This window comes from Arvicola amphibius, chromosome 12 (genome assembly GCF_903992535.2).
Source record: "Arvicola amphibius chromosome 12, mArvAmp1.2, whole genome shotgun sequence".
NCBI lineage: Eukaryota > Metazoa > Chordata > Mammalia > Rodentia > Cricetidae > Arvicola > Arvicola amphibius.
Window position 1 is genome coordinate 57,094,276 of NC_052058.2, and position 21,958 is coordinate 57,116,233.

Genomic DNA, 21,958 nt, shown 5'->3' on the forward strand with positions numbered 1-21,958 from the left:
TGTGGACAGACGCTGTCCACGCCTGCGCCTCCTGCTTCCAGCAGCCCAGGTCAGTTGACATTCTGAGCACCAACTCACTCTTTTGTATATTAATATACTAATGTGCAACAGAAACCACCATCCATCGTGCTACTCAGAGAAAAATCGAAGGAAGCCACGAAATAATTCAAACCGCTTTCCCTTGTGCTACTAAGGTTTTAGAAATAGTAAAACAAAACACATTTTAAACGGACATGTTTTATCTCGATTCCGTGACTTCACCTTCAGAAACAGAGTTGAAGGTAATAACACAAACTTGTGCAAACATTCAGATGGAAGTTAAGTCTCCGACGTCTACAAAGATGAATAAAGATGAAAAATTAGCTACAGCGGGAAGATGAGCTAAGCTCCATGCTGAACACCTACACCTACATAGCTTTTTGTTTTCTGAGACAGGGTTTTTCTGTGTCACAGCCTTGGCTATCCTGGAACTCACTCTGTAGACCAGGCTGTCCTTGAACTCAGAGCTGCCTGCCTCTGCCTACCAAGTGCTGGGATTAAAGGTGTGTGCCACCACAACCTAGTTTTTTTTAGCTTTTAATATCTACATTTACAAGTCTTTGGAGGGGGGACTTGCAAACATGTACACATGTGCACACATGCATGCTTGTGTATGTGTGGGTCCATATGTGTGTGTGCTCATGGAGGCCAGGGAACAAGCTCTGGGGATATTCTTCAATCCATCCAGACTACGTCTCTTTGAGAAGGATCTCTCACTAGCGGAGAGTTAATGAAGAAGGCTAGGCTGCCTCATTAATGATTTACCTGTCTCCACCTCCTTACTCCTGGAATTACAAGACCATACTACCATACCTGGCTTTTCTTACATGATTCTAGGAACTGAGCTCAGGCCCCAAACACTTTACTAAGAGAGCCACTTCCCTAGCCCCACAAAAGTATGTTTAATAAAGTCAGTGCAAAATTTAATTAAGTGGGTATTATAAAACATTAGTTATTGGATGATATTTTAATCTTATTTTTAAAAATGCATAAATACAATAGTCGAAAACCAAAATTAGAGTGTTTATTTTTGAAAAGAAGAAAAACAAGGATGATAATCAAGTTTTTGCTCATCTGGAGAGTGACCTGAACTAGCTGACATGAACTGCGTGGCTGGCCAACTACCACAGAAACTGGGAAGAAAACAGAAGCAAACATGCTTCTTTCCATCTCTAACAGAACAGAGAAGACCCCTTCGGTTTCTGTTGTTTGAATTCACTTATGAGGAATGAGGGTCAAGGGAAGATTTGGAAGCCTGTGGAGAGAGCAATACAAAAAACACATAGGTCAAGTTGACTCACTCCAAAATATAGCAAGTGGTACACTTCCGGGAAAGCGAGGCAGCCACTCCCCTTAAAGCAAGCAGATGAGTGCAGTACTATGTGGGCACTGTAGGACTGGCAGTCAAGGTCCGCAGTCAGCACAGTCCCCAGGAGCACCTATAATGTATACTTTTCTGGGGCAGAAATGGACACAACCATGCTCTTCCTTCTGAACAAGGAGCACAAGTTTCCTGGCTACTGTTAAAGCCCATGGACGCATGCTCATTGCTTGCTGAACTCTTCCTGCCCACCTTCAAGTTTAACCAAAGGGAGAAGAAAAGATTTTATAGGATTTATGGAAGCATCTATTGATCCTCCATCTTCAAGGGATATGGTCAAAACCCCAGAAGATGCATGAACCCTGGCATTGCTTTTTCCGTACATAAAAACTTATAAGGTGACTTTATCAAGGAAGCACAGTAAGACATTAATAACTAGAATAATACATAAAATTATAGTAGCCTACTATAACAAAAGTCACACTTCTAGAATTTTCCATGTATTGCTTTTGGACCACGGCTGGCAATGAATAACTGAAACTGTTGCAAACAAAATCGCAGCTAAGGGAGACAGCTTATGCATAATGCTTGACTTTACTCATGGCTAGTTTTAGAATTTATTGGGGAAACTATCTGTCCTTGGAGTTAGACTGCCCTGAACAAAGGAAAGAGTTGGAAAAATACTACACAATTTAGGTAATAAAGTTTTTGCTTTTAAGTCTGAATCTAGAAAAAACAGAAATAGACATTATTTAAACACATCTCATCTAATCTAGTATTTATCTAAAATAAGGCAAAGTCCATTTCCACTAATTAACAGGATAAACTGGGGAGAAAAGAAACAAGACACCTCAGCCATGCATTCATATTTATTGTCAGTTTTCATGTGACGTGTGTTGAGCCTGTGTTTTATTTATAATGTAAGATATCTTCTTAAAGTGCTTTTATGAAAAGTACAGACTTCTTTCATAATATGAATAACCAGTTCATAGATAATATGAGTGAATATTTTCATTATATTTGATTAAGTTGAATTAAGATTAAAATATGATTTTAATTAACTACATAGAAACAATGATTTTCGCTTATTATCTGGTATTAACAAACAAAAAAAATCAATATTCAAAATTAGAAAGCATCACATGTGCCTACAGGGTCACATTTGAGGGCTCTTAAAGGCCTTCTCTTTGGCCTTACAAGTGTCTGGACTGTCTTATCAAGATATAAATAAAGTGCCTTACTGACCACATCCTGAGAACATCATGGTTCAGAATTATTCACACTGATAGTAACTGAGCCTGGACTCAAACGAGGCACTGGTGTGGTTGGCTTTTTACCCACAAATAGACTTGTAAAGTGACGGGCTCTTTTGTATCTCCAATTGGTCATTTCCCAGAGTCTCCAAAAGGCTTAAGCGTATTTCCACTCATCTCAATGCAGTCTACTGTCCTAAGCAGTGCCCCGGGAGATGACACTTGAAGCTGACAAACAGCACGTGAGTGTTAGGGAGATAAAGTCGGCACATGTGCGCCAGCCTCCTGGGAGTCCAAAACGCTAGCAGCCCCTGATGGTGCTGTGGCTCTTCCCAGTGCGCACTGCTCCAGGGAAACTATAAGTCCTGCTTGTGACTGTCAGAGGGACACACATCTGACTGGAATATGGTTACTCTAAAGTCTTTTAGGGCAAAGGCTGCGATAATTTTTTAACAATGGAAAGAAAAATAGGTACCTTTTTGTGGTGTCGAATTGAACTTGGGGCCTCACTCATAGTAGGCAACTGCTCTATCACTGAGTTACATTCTCAGCCTCAAAAGTCTAAAAGCTATTTAATGTGTATTATTTAATATTAGTTAAATAATATTAATAAAGAAGAAATATAAAGAATTACCTGTACAAACACTCAATCTTTCATATATATATATTGTGTGTTAGATACCAGATATCTTTAAAATATCAGTAAGAAGAGACAAAACTCCTTTCCTTCCCCATGTTCATAGAGCGTTAGCAGGAAATGAAAGTGAGTGCCCAGTAGGCAGCCGGTGTACAGTGTACAGGTGCTGACCCTTTTCACAGTGACACACAAACCACAAGTGATGAAGAGTATGAGAATGTCATGACTGTCCATGGAGGTAGGTGACGAACTAGATCTCTTAGAGAATGACATCTTGAAACATATATACTACTATGTGCAAATAATGTACCAGCCGGGATTCCTGCCACTGCATTGCGGATGATGTGTGGTTGGTGCATTGCTGCTGCTAAGAGCTAAAAAGTGCTTCGAGAACGCCCTCCTAACTACGTTCTAGTCTTCATGCTACTCTTGACTTCTCCTAAGGGAAAGCATTGTGACTTAGAAGACAGTTGCTGCTTTTGAACTGGTGGGAGAAGGACTCTTAAAGACCGTGCTTATGATCCATTTTAGATAGCCATATTTTCCTCATTCCCCATATCATGTCCCCTTTCTCTGTACTTACTTCACCTGTGATGGAGGACTCTCATTGGCTAATAAACAAACTGCCTTGGCTTTTTGATAAGGCAGGATTTAGATAGGTGGAGTAGACAGAACAGGAAGTGAGGTAGATGGCTCAGACAATTGCCCCACCTCTCCTCTCTGGGACAGTCGCCATGAAGCCAGCCACCAGGTCAGACGCAATGAAGCTCCAGCCCAAGATGGACATACGCTAGAATCTTCCCGGTAAGGCATCACTTCGTGGTGGCATACAGATTATTAGATATGGGTTAATCAAGATGTGAGTAAGAGACTGAAACTAATGGGCCAGGCAGTGTTTAAAAGAATATAATTTGTGTGTTGTTATTTTGGGGCATAAGCTAGCCAGGCGGCTGGGAGCCAGGCGGGAATGCAGCCCGCAGCTCCTTACTACATACTTGTTAGGTAGCTATCCTGCCAGTAAAACAAAGACTGCCAGACAGTGGATTGTGTCAGTATCCCCAGCACAACTGCATCCTACGGACTAGGAATGTTTGACATATAAATAGCACTAGATATAGTGCTGAATCAATAAAAGCAATAATTAAGAATGAGCTTTAGAAAGGAACAAGTTAGAAAGTCACTAGGATATTCCAGTTATTAACCAAGCCTTGGCCTTTACAAGATTTTTTGAAACAAGGTCTCATGTAGCACACAGGCTAGCTTCAATACAATGTGTAGTGGAGGCTGGCCCTGAGATCATGATCCTTCTTCCTCTTCCTCCCAACAGTGGAGACTACAGACGTGTGTGCCACCATGCCTGCTGACATTAATATTAGCAGTGGCAACTACTCAAGGCTCAAGGAAAAAGATGTGTGCTCTGCACCAGTCTGTGCTAGGGCAGAGGCCAGTGAGTAGCAGCCAATGAGTAAGTGACAGCACCTGCAACAGACCACCCAGATTCTGACGTCACGAGGACTCTGCTGCTCTGCATCACACATCTGTATTCAAGCTATATGCTAGACTTTCGTGTCTAGAGATTGAAGGGCTCAGGATGGAGCCCCTCAAGTATTAAAAACCTTTGCTATAATGCCACGCTCATTCCTAACCTAACAGGACAGTCTGACGGAGGTGCCTGACTGTAGAGAATGATCCAGAGATCTATGCAGATTTACTTATGCTCTGTCTCCTTGTAGATAAAATGGAGCAACAATAATATCAGTAAATAATGGTGTCTGTATCTCACTGAATCACTGTTAGGACAAAATGAGGTACTTTATACTCTGACTTACAAATTAAAATGAATTTAAATATATTATTTGTTATGAGCTCAGTAATCTTATTATCTATTACAGTGATCAATATAATATTTCAAAATAAATTTTCTAATTTTACTACCTATATGCTGTCTTAGGGTTTTTATTGCTGTGAAGAGAGACCAAGACCATGGCAACGCTTATAAATGACAACATTTAATTGGGGTGGCAGCTTACAGTTCAGAGGCTCAGGCCATTATCATGGCAGGGAACATGGCAGCATGCAGGCAGATATGGTACTAGAGAAGTAACTGAGAGTCCTACATCTTACAGGCAACAGGAAGTCGACTGAGACACTGGGCAGTGTCCTGAGCATAGGAAACCTCAAAGCCTTCCCCCACAGTGGCACACTTCCATCAGCAGGGCCATACCCACTCTGACCAAGCCATACTTCCTATAGTGCCACTCCCTGTGAGATTATGGGGCCAATTACATTAAAACCACCACACTATCCTTGACCAGAAAGGGTAGATCCTCATCTCCCCTTGGGGAAATTCCATTCACTAAGATTTTCCCACTTAGACCAAAACCTCTGTGAAACCTTGGTACTATCTCCAAAGAACCAGAATCATTCATTTTTTAAAAAGTAGTCTTATTCTACTTCCCGAAGGTACTTACCTAACTCTCCACTTATTTCCCATTGTCTGTGAGCTTCTATTTCCCTTTTTATAATAGATTACAAGAAATATCTAGCATTGTCTTGACTACCACTAGATTTTAATAAATAACTGAGTTGGTTTTATTCAATTTTGAACTTATGCCAGTTGAAGCTCTTAAATATGAGGAGTCCCTTGAGCCAGTCCGCTTTCTTTATAAATGATATACTTCCAATGGAAGTCTCTTTTACTTCTTAAAAAACAAAATAACAAGGGCAAATATTATAAACAAAAACAGCTTCCCATGAATTTTCTGATCCACCATGGGATTCTTTTATATGATCAAAACAGGAGCCCTGTAAACACCCTGTGGTGGTCTGAATAAGAATGCCCCATATAGGCTCATATATTTGAATGCTTAGTTATCAGGGAGTGGCACTATTTGAAAAGGATTAGGAGGTGTGGCTTTGTTGGAGGAAGTGTGTTACTGGGGTGGGCTTCTGGATCAGGATGTAGCTCTTAGCTTCTTCTCCAGCACCATGCCCACCTGCCACCATGCTCTCCACCATGATGATAATGGACTAAGCCTCTGAAACTATAAGCAAATCCTCAGTTAAACACTTTTCTTCATAAGAATTGCCTTGGTCATGGTGTATCTTTACAACAATAGCATAGGAACTAAGACACATATGTTAGTAGTGTCAGAAAAATTATTTCAGCATAATGTCTGCTTTTTATCATTCCTTAACAAAATAAAATGCAGTTTACTTAAAAAACAATAATTATTATTCTAACATGTTTCTCCCCAATCATTTCCTTTTTTAAAAAAAATATTTATTTATTCTGTATACAATATTCTGTTTCTGTGTATGCCTAAAGGCCAGAAGAGGGCACCAGACCTCATTACAGATGGTTGTGAGCCACCATGTGGTTGCTGGGAATTGAACTCAGGACCTTTGGAAGAGCTGGCAATGCTCTTAACCTCTGAGACATCTCTCCAGCGCCCCCCCCACTCGTTTCTTAATTCTCCACATTCTAATCCAGGCAATGTGAGTCATCCTAATCTAATCTCACATAATTTTATCTTTACTAGAACTACCACATGCTGTTCTGAATGAAGAAGGTTCTCACTCCAAAGGCAGCGGTTAGCATGCCCTACCTTACTCAACCACGCTTGATCTAAAAGCAAAGTCACCCCCAAGCTCATTCAAGTCTTCCCAGCCTGCCCACCACCTGCCATGTGATGCCTCATGGCACATTCCCGAGGAATTCAAAAAAAGTGAGGAAAATTGGCTGGTAATGCTTACAGCACGCTAGGGCATGACCACATCAGCTGATGGAAGCATCACACAGCTTTTGTTGTTCTTGTTGTTTAATTGATAAATAAACAGGGAGCGTTAGCAGGTGGCTCTGCTTCCCAGCCCGACTATGCATTATGCATCCTTTCTCCTGAAGCCAGACACGGGCCACTGAAATGTGTGAGACCCTGCTGTTGCTCTGATAGCCCCGCCAATGGCTCCCCTCTTACAAGGAGTAAAAGCTGAAGTCCTTCAGTTGCTTCCTATCCTTCCCGTGTCTTCCCCCACTTCCGCTCTCACCACAGAGGCCTCCTGGAGCCTTCTAGCACACCAGGAGTACTTTGGGGTTTGCTGCTCCCCCTATCTGGATTGCTAAGAGATTTTTCCTTCCTTCTGTCTACTCTGGAACCTTGCCACCTTTCTCTTTCTTCCTGTCCTGGCAACTCTATTTCTCGCCTCTGCATTGCTTTCCCCCACAGCACTTGGGACACACAGTGTATTATACTTTTTAGGGTCTGTTCAAGGTCTGGTCTGTTCCTTCCTGTAAACTGTAACTTTTACGATGGCCCAAGGGCTATTGCCTTGTCTGCTAACTGCCATATCTGCAGCCTCTAGGAAAGTACTGAATGTACGAGAAGGCCTTGCAAAATATTGGCAAATGAAGAAGGAATGACCCCACCCAAACAACCAACTAATTACCGTAAATAATGCAATATGAGTATGAGAGCTGGAGCAGAGGTAAGAGGATGAACGAGAAGGATTTGCTGATGTATTAGAAGAGATATCTTAGAGGACTGGGCCAGAGGGAAGGGAAGACATGGCTAGCAAAGGAACAAGGTGTAAAATTTCCGTGGGCTAAGATAACTTTTTCTAATTCCAGAAATGCTTATTGAAATTCTGTTAGATCTCCTGTTCTCTAGGGCAAGGATTCTCAATCTCGCCTTGTCCTAACAACCTCATTTTGAAATCTGATGAAGTCTGTGAACTTTTCCAAAGGCCATGTGTCAAAATGCACAAATATACAGGATTGATTTAATCACATTTTGTGATACCGTACAATACATGTACATATTAAGATCTAGTATCAGTTCATAAACAATGAAAATGAAAACCCACAGTGCAGTAATCCCAAGTACACCTTCTGGAGGCAAGATCCAAGAACATGAAAGTCTCCAAACAAAGCCATGAGACTGAGCTCCTGAAAGAACAGGAACTTAGCTTAGGCATTTTCATTGGCCCCAGTCCCAGAACCTAGCAGCTTGCACATACTACTCCAATAAGAAATGTTCACTGAATAAATATCTGTAAAGGAAGAGAAGCAGCATGGTTTTCCTTCTAGTACTGTCTTGTCTGTGCGTACCCATGTGCTCACTCCTCAAGTCTTCCTCAGTGAGCACTTCCTCTGCCATTGCCTGCCTGCACTTGAGCACCGTGAGAAGGAAGGAGCTGCTGTAACGTGATGCTTTTCCTTTCGGGCACGGCTCGAATCACTTCCTCTCCCACCATTATCACCTAGTCAGGCATCGCTTCCGTTCAGATGCCATGCCCTACAGTAAACTCCCTTGCTACCCATCCTCAGGCTGGGCTACCTATGCTAAAATTCTTGGTTCCCATTTCACTTTGCTGAAAGCTTTGAAATTTCTGTCTCCTCCCCCCACCCCACCCCCCCCCCCCCACCCCCCCCCCCCCCCCGCCCCGGGAGGTTGACCTCAAACTTGCGAACTCAAATGATCCTCCTACCCTAGCCTTCCACGTGTTCAGGCTACCATGGGCACCCCTTTGCCTAGTTGAAGCTTCTATCTTTACATCTACAAGTGCCAGTAAAGGTTCATATTTACTGTGTATACGAGAGAATGAAACAATGACAGCGCTTAATTCAGTTCTTTTTTGGTATTTCTATTTCTCTATTTTTTCCTATTTGTCAGCTGATCACTCAGATTCTAATTTTCTCAAAAATTAACAAAAGCCCCATTTGGCTATCAGCAGAAATTAAAATCAACAAAATGGCTTTCTCCTCAGGTCAATGGTATCCTTTCTTGACTTCTCAGGCTTAACACTGAGTAAATACACAGCATCAGCATCACGCTCTGCCAGTGTTCTCTAGTAAGCATCACCTTTCACAACCCATGCATCATTCCTACCCTTTCTTCCCAAAAGATACAAAGGAGGCCTTACTGGCTTTCTTGATTTTTGTCAGGTCTGTTCTTTTTTTACTTCTAGAATCCCTTTCTTTAATCTCTTTCAATTTAATTTACTCCAGTTATAACAAAGAAACAATTCTGTAATAATTCTTAAAATTGAGCTACATATAAAGAATTTTCCTCTCTCATAATATATAAGAATTACATTTTCTACCTTATTTCCTCTACTTAGGAAAATACTTATTTCCCCAGGCTTCCAAAGATGCACTTCACCGAAGCCAAGGAAACAATCTCGCTGTGGACCACAGAAAGTTCTCGGCTCTTCACTCTTGCCTTTGCGCCTATGATGCGGCCTGTTCAGACCCTTCTATGTTCCTCGCACCTCATCTTTCCTTCACGTCTTTCTTCCTCTACCGTGGCTGCCCTTACCTTAGTTGCTCTCTTACCCCACGATTCTTTAGCACGTGAGTTTGCCTCAACTACTAACTCCTTGGTTTTTATTTGTGGTTTCCTCTGTAAGTCCAATTGTTCTAGAAGCTCTGCATACATGGACCTGTACATCACTGCTCTATCCCACTTAGACAAGTTCAACTGCTCATATTTTCTTATACATCTAGAATAAGGCCATCATATTGATATTTTTTATATTTAGTTTTATACCCTTTCTTTTTGAAAGGATAATACCTCAGAAAAATTTTATTTCAAAGTTTAAAAAATTACTTGCCTTGACTCATATTTAGCAAATGAAAACAAGAAAACAGTGTCATGGTAAGTAATACCCTGTTTGTTCTCTATTGTCACGAGGCAAATGATTATTCTTTTATAAAACACTATTTTGAACATATTTTGCATAGTTTCACTTCTACATAATTTATAAGATAAAAAAGTAAAAATTGAACTTGTTAAATATTTAGTTAATTCAAGACACAAAATAGAGCAATAGTTTAAAGACTTACAGGGTCAGAAGGCCCACAGAATTCTCGAAATGTCTTTGTAGGATTGTTCTGCTGGATCTCGATTGCCACACAAGAGCCGGAGCACATTTCTGTCACCATCTCCTTTGATAGACAATGTAAGAGAAAACAAAAGAATTAAGAGAACTGAATATTTTACCCCTATTCTTAGTTGCATGACTTCCCCACTATTTTCAGTCTGAAAATGGCCACCAGTGACGTTGTTCCCATTTGTGTTCTGGGCATTTGCACTTCTTGAATGATGGCCACCTTTGCTTCTAAAGCATTTGTCTCATCCCTGCATCTCCCAGCATCCCTGCATCTCCCAGCATCACTGCATCTCCTAGTATCCCTGCATCTCCTAGCATCCCTGCATCTCCTAGCATCCCTGCATCTCCTAGCATCCCTGCATCTCCTAGCATCCCTGCATCTCCCAGTATCACTGCATCTCGTAGTATCCCTGCATCTCCTAGCATCCCTGCATCTCCCAGCATCCCTGCATCTCCTAGCATCCCTGTATCTCCTAGCATCCCTGCATCTCCTAGCATCCCTGCATCTCCTAGCATCCCTGCATCTCCTAGTATCCCTGCATCTCCTAGCATCCCTGCATTTCCTAGCATCCCTGCATCTCCTAGCACCAATAGCATTTTAAGGTCATGCTTTGCCTCCTCTCATCACCTAATATCATTTCTAGCATATCTTCCTCAGATCCCCTCTTTCCCTCAGCACATCTTCATCAAACTAATATTCCTAAAATAGAAATAGTGCTGTTTCTCCTGGAGGACATTTAAAAGTCTATAATGTGGTTAGCAATAAGGAATAAAATATAGAAGCTTGAAAAAAATAGAAAAATAGAAAAAAGTAGTTTCTGTGTATCAAATAGTAGGGGCCAAGGGACTGTGACCCTTGGGAAAGGGGAGGGGGAAGTGTAGTAAGCCAGATGATTCTTCCACCTTGCTGCGTGAAAACATCAACAGACAGCAAAGTACAGCAGTGCCCAGCATATTCCCACAATGCTACAGAGACAAAGACTTTAGTTAGGGAGCCCAGCAGACAGTATTTTCAGGGCAGAATACAAGAGAACTCTATACCCTACTGAAGTACATTTGAACACATTGGCACAGGGAATGACTTCCTAAATATAACCCCAGCAGTACAGACACTGAGAGAAACAATTAATAAATGGGACCTCCTGAAACTGAAAAGCTTCTGTAAAGCAAAGGACACAGTCAACAAGACAAAACGACAGCCTACAGAACGGGAAAAGATCTTCACCAACCCCACATCAGACAGAGTCTGATCTCCGATATACAAAGAACTCAAGAAATTGAATACCAGAAGAACACATAATCCAGTAAAAAAAAAAAAAATGGAGTACAGAGCTAAACAGAGAACTCTCAATAGAGGAACCTAAAATGGCTGAAAGACACTTAAGGAAATGCTCAACATCGATGTGAAATGGTATGAGGAAGAACAGGATCAGAGAGAAGCACGTCTTAGAGTGTCTGGAACACTCAACACAGAAAAGCACTTTAGATAAAAGTGAAAATGAACACAGACTTTGAGGAAGATCAACAGGTGTGGTTTCTGAGATGAGTGGAGGCCAGCAGCAGAGCCATGCTACACTGGACGGTGGTGAGACATGAGGCTGGCTTAAGCTAGGCCATGCTAGCCCTTTTAATGACTTTGGTGCATTTATAATGCACAGAGCCCAACTAAAATAACTTATTATAGGACATATTTAAATATTATCCCAGACACTGTCATCCTACCTAATGGAAATGACAGAGTTAGAAGAAAGGGCTTCATTAAGTAATGTGATACATATAACCCTACCCAATAGAATCCTAAGTGTACCCCAAAGCCACTTTGCTATTTTTTATACATAATTATGTTGGATTTGATTTTCTATTTCATGCTATTAAAGAACTGCCTACACATGAAATGCTAAGTTCTCAGTCTGAAGAGATATCAAACACATTGTCTGAAAAGGAGAAAAAAACTGCCTTTCTTCATTCTTCCTTCTTTTTGTCTGCGTCTCTCAGTTTATGTTACTGTTGGCAGCAGCCAGTATTTAGAACAGTAGGTATATAGACTATGCCAAATGAGCAAAACAGAAGGACGGACAGACAAGCAAACAAAGAATGCAACCAAACACGCGCTTCTTTAAAACTTAACTCAAAATGTTTTGGTCTCCCAATTTTTAGTTAAGAAGAAATTTTTTAAAAACTTGGTTATTTACCTTTTCAAAAGAGTCTTTGGCTGACCTAAGACAGTCAGTTGCACATGAAATGGTTCTTTAATGTCTGTTCTTACTAGACTTCAACTTCAATGAACTGACATCATGTGTCTTTATCACAAAACTGTAGTCTATAGTAGACACTCAGTCAGTATATGTTGGTCTCATGATAACAGAATAAGGTCAAAATTATCCTTTTAAAGACAATTTTGAAGTAAGTTTGAATGTAAGTATAAGTTATCAACAAAAACCCACTATCAAAGACTACTACTGAACAGTAACGGAAACAACAGCCACAGCAGCTAATATTTACCAAGTACTCTCAATGAAGAGATCACGTTACATGATTTGTTGGATTAATTCTTATAGCCAGATTATAATATTGCATCATTTTCATTCTATACATAGGCTAATAAAAGCTTTAAAAGATTAAGTAACTGGAGGTCCTAGGAACTGAACTTCGGCCCACTAAATAGCAGCTGGGCCCACTCTTCAGCCCCATGTTGAGCGCCTTTCATTCATCTGTTGGACAACCACTGTTCTTTTAAGAAATACCAATTCAGATTCTTTGTGCTTTCTTCTCTTTCTCTTTTCTTTTTAATTTTTTTAAAAAAAACTTTTTGAGATAGGATTCACTAAGCTGCTCAAGCTGGCCTTGAACTCCTGATCCTCCTGCTTCTGCCTCCCAAGCATTAGGTATACATCATTACCTGGTTCTTTGTCTGCTTTAAAAATTAAGTTAACTGTCATCTTGCTATTGAGTTTCTTGAGTTATTAACAGATTTGGTTATTAATCCTTTATCAGATATATAGTTTATAAATTATCCTTAAAAATACTTTCAGTAATTATAAGATTTCCAAGATTTGAAACACACACATTACTTTCAGTTGCATTATTTTACATTTATTTTGATACTTACATTATACTCAGGCACTACGCCTTTATAAACTTCATAGAATTCTTCAACATTAACCCGATCCATATTGAACTACATTTAAAAAGAGAAAAGCAAGTCAAACAAGTGAGCCAGACTTAGCACTCAGCATTTATCATTCCTTGCACACATACTTTAACTTTTTGCTGTGAGGCATCTTTCCCCCACACTAGTCTTAGAGACACTATGAAGCCCAGGCTAGCCTTGAACTTGTGACTGCTCTGGCTCAGCATTCCAAGTGCTGAAATTACAGCTACTTGCCACCATACCTGTCTTCCTCTTTTAACTTCAAAATGTAAATCTTGAATAATTTATTCTTAGAAGGAGAAAGTATTATTAAAGGTTTTATGCATGTACCATCTCATAATTCTCATAATCCCATGGCATAAGTACTTAGCATGTTACTGCTAGGACTTAGCAGCACCAGGAGACCTCTCTAAATTGCCCTCTGTCAGTCCAGGAATCAAATCCCAGTGACCATGCTCTCATTCACTACTCTACAAGCTTTAGAATGAAACCCTATTCTTGATAGGTTTTCAAAATAGGCATAGGCAATATAATGCTGTTTATTGGTAGATTAGACATACAAATAAAAAATGTTGCTAAGCACGGGTCCTTCAAAGCATAATGAGAGAATGGAAAGCTCTATTGCCCTCCCAAGCATTTGGAAAAATCGTTAAAACTGGTTTGTAATAAAGCACTTAAGACACATCAGCAGGACTTCCTTCTAGACATCAAATCAAGTATGACTAAGATATATGTGCTTATGAAACACAACCAAACAACTTCTTATCAAGTTTGGTTTTAAATTCAGTTAGGAATAAAATTTTATGTTTAACAATCTCACCGATTAAAACACCAATTTAAAGAAAAGGCATCTGAGCCCTAATCTTACCTCCTTTGCCTGGCCTCTCCTATTGCCAAGGCTGCAGCTCACTGAGAACTCTCAGTCTACACAGTCAGCAACTCAGGTCAGAAGGACTGACCACAGTGGACAGCGTGACCATTATAGGGAGGGGTCGGTTTGACTTCAATGCTTTCTGCTACCTTCATTCAACTTTTACCACTAGTGCATCAAAACGTGACATTCAATATAACTTTAATAAAAATTTATATAATCCACAGCACAACGCACAGTGGCAAATACTAACATTCCCATGGCCTATAAGAGAAACTGAGGCTAAGGATGCCTGACCAGGGTCAATGCCTAGAAAACTATTGACCCTAGATTCTGAAAATGCTATCTCTGACTCTAGACATCAACAATTGATTGCATTTACCATTACACCATAAGGCCACCATCATAAGTTCACATTTATCATACTTATAATGATTTCTTACCAAATGTACCAGAGATTACACAGTACAAAGGTATCCACTGCTACAAAATTTGTGTTATGGCTCCAGTCACAGACTTTCTGATTGTCTCAGGAGGCAATTCTAAGTGAGTGTGGGCGTGAGGCTTAAGTGCCATGGGGGAGAATAAATACATTAACACTTGAGGGAATTGTAGAAATTAGCCCCAGGTTGAGAATGCCAAAGAATCTGAGCTCACATTCCATTATTCCTTCACTGTTTGCCAAGAAACCTAGAACACAGGATGCTAACTGACACACCTCACATTGGTTCTGTTTGCCATTTGTAAGATGAAAACAGTCTTGCTCCCTACTTCTCAGCTGAAGTCCTAAGAAACGAAGAAACTCTGAAGCTTAAATCAGGTTTATCAATATACTGAACATTAGTATCTTGGTGAATGGTTATACAGATTAAATACCTAAAATGTGTTTTTATTATCGAGTTTTGAGTTCAGGTTTTTGTTACTATTGTTTTGTTTTGCTGTTGCTTTTGCCTAGCCTGGAACTCCCCACATACATCAGGCTGGACTCAAATGCACACCCACCTCTCCTTCCAGAGCGCTGTGGTTAAAGGACTACTCCACCAGACCCAGCTGGGTCATTGAATTTGTATGTCTTTGATTTTAATAAATTCAAATCTCAAGTGCATGGTGAACAGTTAAACACATTTTAAGGCTTATTAAAAAACAATTCTTCCATACATTATGGCTCATTGCAACCACTCACCATCTGCATCGCTGAGATTTCAAAACATGCATCTCGAATAGCTATTAAGATCTTTCCCAACAGCCCTGAAAATGAAGAACAAATTGGTTCAAAATATAAACATTTTTAATTATTTCAGGTTACTAAGAGACACAAAATTTCAAATCAGTGTTCTTTGTTTCTACTCTACATAAGGAAAACGCAGCATCTCTGCAAGAGACATGAAGAAAATCCCTGAAGAGCACCACACTTAATCATCTGATTCTCTCGGTAAATGCTTCAAGAATATCAATGATGGTCTGAGAACAATGTGAAAGGCTTCTAAGCTACTATTTTACTTTAAGGCCCCATAAATCTAGTGATATAGATAGCATGAAAATCAAATGACTTTAAAAGAACATTACCAAAAGGTAAAATGACAGGATACTGGATTTAAGAGGAAAAAGTCAAATAGTTGAAAAGGTGGGCAGGGATTTCAAGGGGGAATGAAAGTGTGTATTGTTCTTAAGTCCTGAAGGAGGATGATGATGGACAACACATAAAGACAGAAAAGTGTGAGTGACTCAGTAGAGACGAGGAACAAGAAGGAAGAGAGATCACCTCTGACTGAAGGTCTGTGTTCTAGTTTGTTTAGTCCCCCGTGATATACACTGTAGTGGTCTGAAGAAAAATGGTCCTCAGAGGCTCCTCTACTATTAGAATGCTTGGTTCCTAGCTGATGGACTGTTTAGGAAAGATTAAGAGGTATGTGGTCTTGGAGGTGGAGGTATGTCACTTAGGGTGAGTTTGATGTTTCAGAAGCCCACACCCAGTTCAGTCTCCCTCTCTCTACCGCAGGCTTGTGTATCAGATAGTTGTAAGTTCTCAGCTACTGCCCCACTCCAGCGCCATGCTTCCCTCCATAATGAAAATGGACTGACCCTCTGAAACTATAAACAACCCCCTAGTTAAATGCTTTCTTTTATAAGTTGCTTTGGTCACTTCAAAGCAATTCATCAATAACTAAGACATACCATGATCAAAAAAAAAAAAACTTGGGGTAAAGGGGATTTATTTCAGTTTATAACTTATACTCGTCATGAAGGGTGCAAAACTCAAGGCGGGAGACTGAAGCAGAAACTGAAACAGAGACCATGGAAGAACCCTGATTATTGGCTTGCTCTTCATAGCTTGCATAGCCTTTCTTTCCTCCTTTCCTTCTTTCTTTCCCTCTCTCTCCTTCTTTCTTTTTCTTCTTTGCTATTTTCTTCTTCCTCTTCTCTCCTCCTTTATTTTGTGCTTTTTGAGACAGAGTCTCACTATGTAATTTTGGCCTGACTGGAACTTGCTATGTAAATCAGTTTGGCCTCAAACTAATACAGATCTGCCTGCCTCTGCTTCCTTGGTGCTGGAATTAAAGGGGTATGCACCATTCCTTCCTAATGTAACCCAGGACACCTGCCCAGGGGTGGTACTTCCCACTGAGAGCTGGGCCTTCCCATATCAACCAGCAATCAAGAAATTGCCACATATACTTGCTTACAGGCCATTATGATAGAGGCAATTCCTCAACTGAGAGTCCCTCTTCCCAGATATCTCAACATTTGTGCCAACTTGGCAAAAACTAACCAGCATAGTCTTATATGTCAGAATGAAGAATTCGAGCACAAATTCTGTCACAAATGGGTGTTTTTTTTTATAAGGGGAGGCTCTACTGACTCAAGAGTATGGCACACATTTTTACATAGTTTTGTTTCATATAAAAATCTTATTATAAGAGCCAGTGACCTATGCAGGAGCAGGCCTGAGGCAGTGACCTCCACAGGAGCAGGTACAAGGGAGTGACTGCCAAGAAAACAGGCCCAAACCAGAGACCTCTGTGGGAACAGAAGTGAGATAGGGACCTCTGAGGGAGAAGGCCCCGGGCCAGAGACCTCTGTGGGACCACGAGACAGAGACCTCTGTGAGACCAGATGCAAGTCAGGGACATCTGAGGGAGCAGGCCTGAACTAGAAACCTCCACAGAGCAGGCTCGAGTCAGCTACCTCAGTTGGAGCAGGCCTGAGGCAGCAACCTCCACAGGAGCAGGTTTGAGCCAGTGACCTCCATTGGAGCAGGCCTGAGGCAATGACCTCCAGAGGAGCAGGTACAAAGGAGCTCCCTCTGAGGTAGAAGGTCCAAAACAAAGTCCTTGCAGGACCAGGTGTCAGCTACTTCTCGGACCTCTCCACCTAGCATGCCTGAGCCAGAGACCTTTCCAGGAGACCTGACCTAGAGACCTCTGCCTTAGCAGGACCAAGGCAGCAACCTCAGCCGGAGCAGCCCCAAGCAAGCAACATCTGTGGGAGTAGGCCTGAATGACCCCCAGTACTGCAGAGCTACACCCTGGAGTGCTGAGAAACCTCTAGGAACACCGAGTGACTTCCAGGGTTACTGGATCCATAGCCCTGACTGCACCACAAGGAGCAACCATCTGAGCCTTGGATCCACTGGCACCTGGAAGACTGATCACCAGAGACACAGCCACAACTACACCAGTCAGAGGAAAAAATGGGTAGACAAGGTAAGAACACACTCAACACCACAAAGAGCAGCACGACACCAACAAAAATTAGTGGCTCTATAACAGCAAGACTTGAACACCCCATTATAGATGAAACAGAAAAAATTGACCTAAAAATATAACTTTAGGAGAATGTTTGAGGCCACAAAAAATTGGAAGAAAATCAACAAATCCATTAAAGAAAACCAAAAAACAAAAGCAATCAAACAGATGAAACTATTCAAGACTTGAAAACCAAAATCGAGACCATAAAGAAAACATGAACTGAGGGTATTATAGAAACAGAAATTATTAGAAAATGATCAGGAACCACAAAGGGAAGCATAAACAGCAGAATACAAGAGATGGAAGAAAGAATCTTAAGCACTAAAGATGTAATAGAGGAAATAGACTCATCAGTCAAAGAAAACATTAAATCTAACAAAAGCATAACCCAAAATATTCAGGAAATATGGAACACCATTAAAAAACCAAACTTAAGAATATTAGGGATAAAGAAGAAGTCTAACTCAAAAACACAGAAAATATATTGACAAAATCATAGAAGAAAACTTTCTCAATCTAAAGAAAGATATGTCTATGAAGATACAAGAGTTTACAGAACACCAAACTGATTGGATAAAAAAAAGTCCCCTAGCCACATAATAATCAAAACACTAAACATACAGAATGAAGAAAGAATACTAAGAGCTATAATAGAAAAAGGCCAAGTAACATATAAAGGCAGACCTATCAGAATTACACCTGACTTCTCAATGGAAACAATGAAATCCAGAAGGTCCTGGTCAAGCGTTATGCAGACACTAAGAGACCATGGATGCCAGTCCAGACTACTATACCCAGCAAAACTTTCAATCACCATAGATAGAGAAAACAAAATATTCCATGACAGAACCAGATTTAACCAATACCTAGTCACAAACCCAGCCCACACAAATTACTAGAAGGAAAACTCCAACCCAAGGAAGTTGGCTACATCTACAAAAACAGAGACAATAGATGATCTCACAGCAGCAAATCCCAAAGAAGGGAAAAACACACACAACAACATCATCATAAATAATAACTAAAATAACAGAAGCTAGCAATCACTGGTCATTAATATCCCTTAATATAAATGGACTCAACTCACCTATAAAAAGACACAAGTTAACAGATTGAATATGAAAACAGAATCCATCCTTCGGCTGCATACAAGAAACACATCTGAACCTCAAAGACAGACATCTCAGAGTAAAGGGTTGGGGAAAATTATCCAATCAAATGGACCTAAGAAACAAGCTGGTGTAGTTATCCTAATATCTAACAAAATAGACTTCAAACTAAAACCAAGCAAAAGAGATAAATAAGGACATTTCATATTAGTCACAGGAAAAATCCATCAAGAGGAAATCTCAATACTGAAATAGAAGGGCACCCTCATATGTAAAAGAAACACTTCTAAAGCTTAAATCACACATTAAACCCCACACACTAATAGTGGGAGACTTCAACACCCTATTCTCATCACTGAACAGGTCTGCCAGACAGAAAATTAACAGAAAAATAAGGGAACTAACAGGTGTTATGACTTAAGTGGATTTCAGACATAGAACAGTCCATCCAAACATAAAAGAATATAACTTCTTCTCAGCACCTTATGGAACCCTCTCAAAAATTGACCACAAACCTCAACACATCTAAAAAAAATTAGAATAACCCCATGTATCTTATCAGATCACCATGGCTTAAAATTAGAATTCAAAGCAACACTAATTCCAGAAAGTCCACAAACACATGGAAATTAAACAATGCTCAACTGAATCATCAATGGGTCAGGGAAAAAATAAAGGAAGAAATTAAAGACTTCCTAAAATTCAAAGAAAATGCCACGCAACATACCCAATTTATGGGACACAGTGAAAGCAGTGTTAAGAGGAAAGCTCATAGCACTAAATACCTACACAAAGAAGTTGGAAAAATCCCACACTAGTGAATTAAAAGAACATTTGAAAACTCTATAACAAAAAGAAACAAACTCACCCAAGAGGACTAGATGGCAGGAAATAATCAAATTGAGAGCTGAAATCAACAAAATAGAAACAAAGAAAACAATACAAAGAATCAATGAGACAAAAAGTTGGTTCTTGGAGAAAATCAACAAAATAGACAAACTAGCCAAAAGGCAGACAGAGAATATCCAAATTAACAAAATCAGAAATGAAAAGGAAGACATAACAGACATGGAGAAAATCCAGAGAATCATTAGGTCATACTTCGAAAACTTATACTCCACAAAACTGAAAAACTTGAAGGAAATGGACAGTTTTCTGGATAAATAACATTTACAAAAGCTAAATCAAGACCAGATTAAGCAAATTAAATAGACCTATAACTGCTAAAGAAACAGAAACAGTCATCAAAAGTCTCCCAAAAAAAAAAAAAAAAAAAAAAGCCGAGGACCAGATGGTTTTAGTGCAGAATTCCACAAGATTTTCAAAGAGGAGTTAATACCAATACTCCTCAAATTGTTCCACACAAGAGAAACAGAAGGAGCAATGCCAAACATTTTTATGAGGCTACAATTATCCTGATACCAATCCACACAAAGACATTACTAAGAAAGAGAATTACAGACCACAAATGAATATTGATGCAAAAATACTCAGTAGAATACTGGCAAACCAAATCTAAGGATACATCGGAACCATCATCCACCATGATCAAGTCAGCTTCATCCAAGAGATGCATCGATAGGTCAACATATAAAAAACTGTCAACGTAATCCACCATATAAACAAACTGAAAAAACAAAACAAAACACATGATCATCTCATTAGATGCTGAAAAAGCCTTTGACAAAGTACAACATCCCTTCATGATAAAGGTCTTGAAGAGACAAGGGGTAAAAGGAACATACCTAAACATAATAAAGGCAATACACAGCAAGCCAACAGCCAACATCAAACTAAATGGAGAGAAACTCAGACAATCCCACTGAAATCAGGAACAAGGCAAGGTTGTCCACTCCCTCCACATCTATTCAATATAGTTCTTGAGGTTCTAGGTAGAGCAATAAGATAACAAAAGGAGATCAAGATGATACAATTTGGAAAAGAAGAAGTCAAACTCTCCCTGTTTGCTGATGATATGATAGTTTACATAAATGACCCCAAAAATTCTACCAAGGAATTGCTACAACTCATAAACACCTTCAGTATGTAGCAGAATACAAGATTAACTCAAAAAAAAAATCAATAACCCTCCTTTATACTGTGGAGGGAGCCATTCTTCTGCAGACCCAGCATAGGCGCCCTGAGTTGCTGTGAGCTGTGGCAGCAATCACTGAATGTTTCCCAGAAGATAAGTTGGAGTTTTCAAATAAACTACAACTCTCTCTCCCTATTTCTGTCTCTTAGACAAAGAAATATTACACACTGAATATGAATTTTGATGAAAGTGTGGGTCAGTATCGCATTAGCCAATATAAAAATCTATTGTCTGTAACTATTATAAACCTGTATTTTAGATTGATAATTCTATTAAGCTATGTTCTTTTGTGGGATGTATCATTTGAACACAATAATTCTACTTACAGACAAGCAGGCATAAGGCTAGAGCTCGCCCATTAGCACCACAGTCAGATGCAGGTCCAGTTCCTACCTGAAAATTCCCCCTAGTTTAGGTCATATGATATTAGTGCTCCAAGGTCTGTTATCCAGCCTGCTTAATATCCATGAATGCTGCACTTGGTTACGCGTGGTGATAGGTCACAGATGCACTTTACAAAGCAGTTTTGTGTTTAATGACTTAGAACACAAAAAGTCAAGAACTGTATGTCCTATACTCTGTCCCAGATAGAAAATGTTCAGATGAGTGACCAAATGGCAATAACTATGTAAATGAAGCACATGCATGTAGCAATAAAATAAAACAAAATGGAATCCCAGGAAGCAAAGGACAAAAGGGTCAAAAAAGAGAGTATCTTACTTGGCTGGTGTTTGCACAGCTACTGTATTTTATAATGGTTTGCTTATAGCTGCATGAATATCACCTCTTAAATGTTCAAATGTCAAATCATATTTCCATCTCCACTCATGTTTTTCAACTAA

General features: G+C 39.9%; 1 protein-coding gene across 3 annotated transcripts in view; it reads right to left on the reverse strand.

Moving 5' to 3' along the window:
- The window catches only part of Nme7 (NME/NM23 family member 7), a 135,592-nt gene that overhangs the window by 47,317 nt on the left and 66,317 nt on the right, over nucleotides 1-21,958 (reverse strand). For all 3 annotated transcript variants that reach the window (XM_038348828.1, XM_038348827.1, XM_038348829.1), the window contains exons 9-11: nucleotides 15,347-15,411; nucleotides 13,251-13,319; nucleotides 10,095-10,196 (exon numbers count right to left, since the gene is read on the reverse strand). In XM_038348828.1, the coding sequence (XP_038204756.1) occupies nucleotides 10,095-10,196; nucleotides 13,251-13,319; nucleotides 15,347-15,411 (236 nt within the window). The remainder of the gene's footprint in view (nucleotides 1-10,094; nucleotides 10,197-13,250; nucleotides 13,320-15,346; nucleotides 15,412-21,958) is intronic.